This window comes from Mercurialis annua, linkage group LG3 (genome assembly GCF_937616625.2).
Source record: "Mercurialis annua linkage group LG3, ddMerAnnu1.2, whole genome shotgun sequence".
Lineage (NCBI taxonomy): Eukaryota > Viridiplantae > Streptophyta > Magnoliopsida > Malpighiales > Euphorbiaceae > Mercurialis > Mercurialis annua.
In genome coordinates, this window is record NC_065572.1 from 51115589 (window position 1) to 51123841 (window position 8253).

Sequence of the window (8253 nt, forward strand, 5' to 3'; positions counted from 1 at the left end):
ATTGTGTTTGATGTTTCTGAACTTAATTGTGTATAAAAACAACCGTTGAAAATATTCATAGTAAAGGATTTGGTATGATTCTAATGGTACGGTTAGTCTCCATAGTGTCAATTCAAGTAGAAGTCAAATTAAAGTCAACAAGTGTACAAACGAGCTTCTCAATAATTGTGTGGTCCTAAACGATCGCTTATCTCATAAACGACCGTTTTCTTGCTAAAAGCCTTCATATTGTGTTTTCAATTAGGCCATAACCATCAGCCAAATGATCAATGAACGATCGTTTCGATTTGGAGTAGATGATCATTTACTTTTTTAATGATCATTATTTCAAACTATTTTTTAACCGTTGAAAGTAAACAATTGTACAACGAAGTGTAAATTATCCTTCATGGTATTCTGTAAATGCATTTACCGAAGAAAGAAAGAGGTTAAACAGGAAAAAAAAATCAATTTTGGACCAAAGGTTAATCACACAAGGCTCATTAAATATGAGTTATAATTTATTATGTTGGATAAGAACATTGAATAAAAATATTAAATACACAACAATTCTCAAAATCATACATACATTCATCCATTAATCTTCATTCGTGGCTCCAAAAAAAAAAAAAAACTCTCATCTAGTGGTTCTACTTCTCGCCCAATCGGTCAAAACCTCTTAATTAAATAAGTCATAAATAAAGTAGGAACAACAACATATAACATCGGAGAAGGAGATCTTTTTTTAGGCTCCGCTGGACGACACGGCATTTTAGTTCAAAAAGAAATAGGCCCGCTTCAAGTTCTACCATTTTTCATCTGTTGCATGTATTTTACATATGTGGGTGCGAGTGGAGAGGGAATTACAAAAATATAAATATTTTTGAATTTTTTGATTGATTTTGCTAAAAATGAGTGTTTTGATATTTCGTGCCAAGTTAAAGGGGTGATTTGATGATATGTTCAAGAAAATAAAAAAAAATTCTAAAAAAAACAAATAATAAAATACAGTTTTTTAAAAATAAAATTATTGTGATCGATAATTTATTTATTTTAAAAATGAAGATCTTGAATCTTGATTGGTAACAAATTACATTTGATATGTCTTCCATTGATAAATTTTTATTCCGTTACAGCAAAGAAAAATGAAAAAGAGTTAAAATTTATAATATTTATTAAATAAAAATAAAAAATGGACGTCAACAATAAATATAAAGCCTTACACTTGAAGAAATAGTAATCATGAAAAAGTATAACGGCTATAATTTTTTACTTGAGAGAAAAGAGAAAAAGAAGAGCTAATATTTTGATTTTTTCTTCAACTAAACCATGCCGTATTTCAGATTTTACTCTGAACTAATCTCCATCAAAGGCTGCGATAGTATAACACTAAAAAATAAAATAAAAATTATATAGTAATAATAAAAAAAGTAATAAATAAATAGGAAAATAAAAGACGAAGGACAAATATAATTTTTTTTTTTTACTGATGGATCACCGCTTCTTTTAACAGCATCCACTAATCGGAAATTTAATTTAAAAGCCATATAATTCCGACGTTTTCTGCTACATTTTAAATGTTTGCCTTTTTATTTTCAGATGTCTTATGACTCATATTAATTTTAATTTTAGAGTAATTTTGTATTGATCTGTATGCTTTTTTGAGTGAGGTTAAAATAAATTGTATAAAAAAGTTTGAGTAAAGCACAAAAATTTGAAAAAAGAGGTGGGCCCTTTTAACCTCTTTTCCTGGCATTACTCACTCCCCAGGAGGAAAAAAGGGTCATGAAGTTTTTGTGTGTATAAAGGTAAAGTAGAGTTTTAGCACATTTTCACCCTCAAACTCTCAACTCTCAACTCTCCCTCTCTCTCTAAAAGTTTTAGCTTCTGGGTTCGAGCTTGTTTAGTGTGTAGTGATCACAACAATGGTGAGATTGTGTGTATTTGTGCTATTATTATGCTGCTTCACCACAACCACAAGAGCAGAGTATCTGAAATACAAAGACCCAAAACAAGCCCTCGGTGCTAGAATCAAAGATTTAATGAAAAGAATGAGTGTTGAAGAAAAGATTGGGCAAATGGTACAGATTGAGCGTTCTGTGGCAACCCCTGATGTGATGGCCAAATATTTCATTGGAAGTGTGCTCAGTGGCGGAGGGAGTGTGCCGGCGCCCAGGGCTACACCTGAGACTTGGGTCAATGCCGTCAACACTATTCAAAAGGGTTCGCTCTCGACTCGCCTCGGGATTCCCATGATTTATGGGATTGATGCAGTTCATGGTCACAACAATGTTTACAATGCCACTATTTTTCCTCATAATGTGGGCCTTGGGGTCACAAGGGATCCTCAGCTTGTACGCAGAATTGGGGAAGCAACTGCGCTTGAAGTTAGAGCTACAGGAATCCCTTATGTGTTTGCTCCTTGTATTGCAGTAAGTATCAAACTCATTCATTTGTATTTTCACTCTTCTTTTTTATATCCTCTCTGCTTCACAGATTTGCAGAGATCCAAGATGGGGCCGATGCTATGAAAGTTACAGTGAAGATCATAGAATAGTGCAAGCCATGACTGAGATTATTCCTGGTCTGCAAGGACCCTCCTCTAAGAAGGGTGTTCCCTTTGTGGCTACTGGGAAGTAAGTGAATCATTTTGAACTTCCATTACATTTAAGAAGGGTGTTCAAACATAGCTTTCCTACTTCCAAAACAAAGCATTCAATTTGGAAGCTGTCTATGTCTATTATGTGGACATTTTTGTGTGGTCTTAAACCTCACCACATGCAAGGCATAGATGATGGCCCATCAAGTCCTCCCAATAAAGATTCCTAAAATTTGTCCTCAAATTAAGTCTAATTTCCTATGTCTAAATTAGTTTTGTAGAGATTCTTCTTAACTTGAGAATTAATTATTATATTAGTTTTGTAAAAAAGGGTTTATTAAGAGTGAATCAAGCAATGATGCACACAATAGTCGTTCCGACGTGCTAAATCTGCTCATCGCATGACATTAATTGCGATAAATTAATCAATTTGTCAGATCTTGTTCATGACTCCATGGAGAATTACTTTAGATCAACATTATGACTACCTTCACTTTGATTATGATTTGGCATTTTTATTTTTCCCATAATTTATTAGCGCTTTCCTGTAGTTTGGTCAGTTTTCCTGATCGGTAAAATGGTTTTGTTAGGACCAAGGTTGCAGCCTGTGCCAAGCACTATGTAGGTGATGGAGGTACGACCAGAGGCATCAACGAGAACAACACTGAGATAAACATGAATGGACTGCTCAATATCCACATGCCAGCGTACTTAAATGCCATCAGCAAAGGAGTTGCAACAGTTATGGTTTCCTACTCGAGCTGGAATGGAAATAAGATGCACGCTAATCATGAGCTTGTCACTGGATTTCTGAAGAACAGGTTGAAGTTCAGGGTAATAGTAACTTATAAGATTATCTGTTCCTTTCTCCTGTTTATCTATAATGTAATGCTCAGATTCTAGACATAATTTAATTCATTCCTGCCAATATATATATCAGGGATTTGTAATATCAGACTGGCAGGGGATTGACAGGATTACAACTCCTCCACATGCTAATTATTCATTTTCTGTCGAAGCCGGAGTCGGTGCTGGAATTGACATGGTAAATATTGTTTAAAAATTGTTCAGTGTTCAGTGCTCTATGATTTTGCAGATTAAATGAATCAAATCGAAGTTATTCTCTAACGGACTGACATTCAATAAAGTTGATTTAACTTTTTTATTTGTTTTGCAGGTTATGGTTCCATATAACTTCACAGAGTTCATTGATGATCTAACCTATCAGGTGAAGAAAAACATTATCCCCATGAGCAGGATTGACGACGCCGTAAGAAGAATTATAAGGGTTAAACTCACCATGGGACTTTTTGAGAACCCACTAGCTGATCTCAGCTTGGCCAGCCAACTTGGTAGTCAGGTTTGCTGAATTCTTGCTTTTAGAGGCATAGATATTATTCACTTATCCTATTCAGATGTTACATTTTCTTTTCTAATCTCATTCTGTGCCTTCAACAGGAACATAGAGAATTAGCCAGAGAAGCTGTAAGAAAATCACTTGTGCTGCTAAAGAATGGCAAATCTGCTGATAAACCATTGCTGCCCCTTCCCAAGAAAGTATCGAAGATACTAGTTGCTGGAACCCATGCTGATAACTTGGGAAATCAATGTGGCGGCTGGACGATCACATGGCAGGGTCTCACTGGCAATGACCTTACATCCGGTAAATTCTAACATTACTTTTATGGCAGATAGGACTTGCAGCTTAGTTCACAACTCAAGGAACTGTTCATTTATTGCACTATTGTTCACATTTTGTTGTTGTACGTTTGTAATATTTGCTGCTTAAAAGAATGGAATACATTTCTTGAAATTGAATAGATAATCAGGAAATAATTGTGAAAGGCCATTAAGTTAAGCAGTGATACAGCAAGTCGTAGTTGCAACTGACAGTTAACCGTAACTTTTCTTCAGTATCCTATAAATTTTTTGTATTTCTAACGGAATGATCTTCAACGACAGGTACTACAATTCTAGATGCAGTGAAAAGTACAGTTGACCGTACAACCCAAGTGGTCTACAGCGAGAATCCTGATTCTAACTTTGTTAAGTCTAACAAATTCTCCCATGCCATTGTTGTAGTTGGCGAGCCACCGTATGCAGAAACTTTTGGCGATAGCCTTAACCTGACCATTGCTGAACCTGGATTGAGTACTATAACCAACGTGTGCGCATATGTAAAATGTGTTGTTGTAATCATATCTGGGCGGCCTGTTGTCATCGAGCCCCATCTTTCAAATATAGATGCTCTTGTAGCTGCCTGGCTTCCAGGAACTGAAGGCCAAGGTGTTGCTGATCTTTTGTTTGGTGACTATGGATTTACGGGCAAGCTCGCACGCACCTGGTTCAAGACAGTAGACCAGCTACCGATGAATGTTGGTGATCCACATTATGATCCTCTGTTTGCTTTCGGGTTTGGTCTGACAACTAAGCCTACCAAGAACTAGAAGCTGCTAAAAGCCTGCGTTATTTAGAATGCTCCAAATTTTATTTTGATTTACTCTTAATATTAAAGAACAGCAGGAGAGATGTATAATTTTAGAGGCTTTGAGAGCCAATGCTGAACAATCATTTGAGTGTAGGTAAAAATTTGCAATCGTTGTCAGATAATTTTCGCATTTAAGTTCTTGTAACAGAGTTCTATAAAATCCCGACGTTCAATATATTCCGTTTCTTTTTTCTGGATCAGCGGCAGCTATGTGTTTAGTCTGCAATATTCTTTCTGCCATGAACTTCTCTTGCTGATATGCTGAACTAGCAGCAATCTACATTATTTATGAAATCCCAGAATTTAGTTCAATTTGGTGTTTGGTTAGTGTAACTCAATTTTATTATGGGTTTGAAATTGGAATCTAATTATCCAATTTACCAAAAGATTAGTTCTATTTGGTGTTCTAATTTCTACTCATACCTAACAGTCTGCTAACTTATCCAATATTTTACCCAGAATATGAACTACACATCATTTATACTGCATCCCAACTACATCTTACTTATCACTCTTTCCTTACAGAAGGCCTTTTAAATACAGACATCCATTTGATCATTCTTAAGTAATTCTATTACAGGTTTTTTGCAGGATGGCCAATAGAGTCTCCATTGTTCCTGTAATCGGAATTCTCCTACTACTATGCTGTTTCGAATCAGATGCACAAGGGTACTTCAAATACAAAGATCCAAAGCAGCCATTGAATGTGCGTATCAAGGATGTAATGCAGAGAATGACAGTAGCAGAGAAAATAGGTCAAATGGTGCAGTTAGACAGATCTGCTGTCACTCCTGAAATAATGAGAGATTACTCGATTGGTAGCATACTAAGTGGCGGAGGAAGTGTGCCGAAACTCCAAGCTACTCCACAAGATTGGATCGAAATGGTTAACCGTTTCCAAAATGCTTCTCTTTCAAGCCGTCTTGGTATTCCTATGATTTATGGTATCGATGCTGTTCATGGCCACAATAATGTCTACAAGGCCACAATATTTCCGCATAATGTAGGTCTCGGAGCAACAAGGTTTGTGAAAAAATGACTTAAATTTGTTGCATTAATGAATAAGAATTCTAAGTTAAAACATGGAAATTGTAGGGACCCTGAATTAGTGAAGAGGATTGGTGCTGCGACTGCTCTTGAAGTTAGAGCAACCGGAATTAATTATGTGTTTGCTCCATGCATTGCGGTAATCATTCTTACTAATCCGGTCGACTTAATTCGGTGTACAGCATAAGCAAACTATGGTAGATTTGTGACAGGTTTGCAGAGATCCAAGATGGGGAAGGTGCTACGAGAGCTACAGTGAGAATCCTAGCGTAGTTAAAGAGATGACAGAGATTATACGTGGATTACAGGGCGATTCTCCGGACAAGGGTGTTCCTTTCGTGGGTGGAAAGTAAGTTGATTTACATTGTGAGTCGATGGTTGATTTGCGGGTGTGGACTGAAACACTAGTATTTTGTGTTAGTGATAAAGTGGCAGCCTGCGCAAAGCACTTTGTGGGAGATGGAGGAACAACTAGAGGCATGAATGAGAATGATACAGTGATTGACTACCATGGATTGCTGAGCATTCACATGCCTGCCTATTTGCAGTCTGTTATCAAAGGCGTTTCCACAATCATGGTTTCCTACTCCAGCTGGAACGGACAGAAAATGCATGCTAACCGCGACCTTCTCACTGGTTTTCTCAAGGAAACTCTTAACTTCAGGGTAAGTACCTTACCTGTACTATAACTAGTTATTCTCACAAAGCTAATTACATCTAAATGCAGGGATTTGTGATATCAGATTGGGAAGGTATCGATAGGATTACTTCACCAACTCATGCGAATTACTCATACTCCATTCTCAAGGGAATTTCAGCTGGAATTGACATGGTAAGTGTGTGTATGTTTCAGCCTCTTTCTATCAAGGTTTTGCCGTTGAATGTGTGTACTTTTCAGGTGATGGTTCCCTATAATCACACGGAGTTCATAGATATTCTCAACGGTTATGTGAATGCAAAAGTGATTCCAATGAGTCGAATTGATGACGCAGTGAGAAGGATCCTCAGAGTCAAATTTGGTATGGGTCTGTTTGAGAATCCCCTGGCTGATAACACCTTTGTACATCACCTAGGAAGCCAGGATCATAGAGATTTGGCCAGGGAAGCTGTAAGGAAGTCACTTGTTCTGCTCAAGAATGGACACAATAGTAGTAATCCGTTGCTGCCCCTCTCCAAGAAACCAGGCAGGATCCTTGTCGCGGGAACTCATGCAAACAATTTGGGCTATCAATGCGGTGGCTGGACCCTCACTTGGCAGGGACTTAGTGGCAACAACAACACCGTCGGAACCACCATTTTAAATGCCATATCAACGGCTGTTGATCCCTCGACAGAAATAATGTACAGCGAAAATCCTGATGCTGATTTTGTGGAGGCTAACAACTTCACCTACGCGGTTGTTGTTGTGGGCGAACATCCTTATGCGGAAACATTTGGGGACAGTTTGAACTTGACGATTAGTGAAGCAGGCGGTAGTGCCATTTCCAATGTGTGCGGGAGAGTGAAGTGTGTTGTGGTTATAGTCTCAGGTCGGCCTTTGGTGATAGAGCCATATATTTCCCAAATGGATGCTCTTGTTGCTGCCTGGCTGCCTGGAACTGAAGGCCAAGGAGTAGCTGATGTGCTTTTCGGAGATTATGGGTTTACAGGGAAGCTGTCGCGCACTTGGTTCAGGACTGTGGATCAGCTTCCTATCAATGTTGGGGATGCTCTTTATGATCCTCTTTTCCCCTATGCCTTTGGTCTTACAACGGACCCTACAAAACAAAACTAGATCAACTATTCAAACTTCTACTATCGGAGACAATTAATATTTATTCTAAATACTTCTAAAATTCTCATAATTTTTTTCCTACTAAAAAAAAAACATACAAACACCACCTAACGTGATCAAGGCCAAACGATATTGGAGTTGCAAGGAAATTACAGCCATCATTGTTGTAGATTTTAATATGTTTGTTTATTGGAATTATGATAAAAGTACCTAAAATTTTAAAAATATTTACAAATATACCCGTATACTTTTTTTATTTACAAAAATATCGACTGATTTAAAATTATTTACAAAAATACGATCTGAATAATGTCGGTATAATATCGATATAATTTCGTTATATTAAAACTACGAACCAAAGAATTT

General features: G+C 37.2%; 2 protein-coding genes across 2 annotated transcripts; both read left to right on the plus strand.

Annotated features, from left to right (window-relative positions):
• The first annotated feature begins 1785 nt into the window (after window positions 1-1785).
• LOC126671863 (uncharacterized) lies at window positions 1786-5266 on the plus strand. The gene is made up of 7 exons (XM_050365680.2): window positions 1786-2411; window positions 2476-2615; window positions 3169-3412; window positions 3519-3623; window positions 3756-3938; window positions 4037-4241; window positions 4541-5266. The coding sequence occupies exons 1-7, from the start codon at window positions 1905-1907 to the stop codon at window positions 5023-5025; spliced, it is 1869 nt and encodes a 622-aa protein (XP_050221637.1). The 5' UTR covers window positions 1786-1904; the 3' UTR covers window positions 5026-5266.
• Window positions 5267-5618: 352 nt separating this feature from the next.
• On the plus strand, window positions 5619-7955 carry LOC126671862 (uncharacterized). The gene is made up of 6 exons (XM_050365679.2): window positions 5619-6089; window positions 6162-6252; window positions 6326-6462; window positions 6535-6778; window positions 6841-6945; window positions 7012-7955. The coding sequence occupies exons 1-6, from the start codon at window positions 5659-5661 to the stop codon at window positions 7885-7887; spliced, it is 1884 nt and encodes a 627-aa protein (XP_050221636.1). The 5' UTR covers window positions 5619-5658; the 3' UTR covers window positions 7888-7955.
• Window positions 7956-8253: the final 298 nt, after the last annotated feature.

What these genes read in the sequence shown, in the direction of transcription:
- LOC126671863 (XM_050365680.2), top strand. Translation starts at nt 1,905, where the DNA reads ATGGTGAGATTGTGTGTATTTGTGCTATTATTATGCTGCTTCACCACA. An exon ending in AGAACAGGTTGAAGTTCAGG is followed by an intron (nt 3,413 to 3,518) that starts GTAATAGTAACT and finishes TATATATATCAG; the next exon opens with GGATTTGTAATATCAGACTG. An exon ending in TCGGTGCTGGAATTGACATG is followed by an intron (nt 3,624 to 3,755) that starts GTAAATATTGTT and finishes TTTGTTTTGCAG; the next exon opens with GTTATGGTTCCATATAACTT.
- LOC126671862 (XM_050365679.2), top strand. Translation starts at nt 5,659, where the DNA reads ATGGCCAATAGAGTCTCCATTGTTCCTGTAATCGGAATTCTCCTACTA. An exon ending in TGTTTGCTCCATGCATTGCG is followed by an intron (nt 6,253 to 6,325) that starts GTAATCATTCTT and finishes GATTTGTGACAG; the next exon opens with GTTTGCAGAGATCCAAGATG. An exon ending in GTTCCTTTCGTGGGTGGAAA is followed by an intron (nt 6,463 to 6,534) that starts GTAAGTTGATTT and finishes ATTTTGTGTTAG; the next exon opens with TGATAAAGTGGCAGCCTGCG.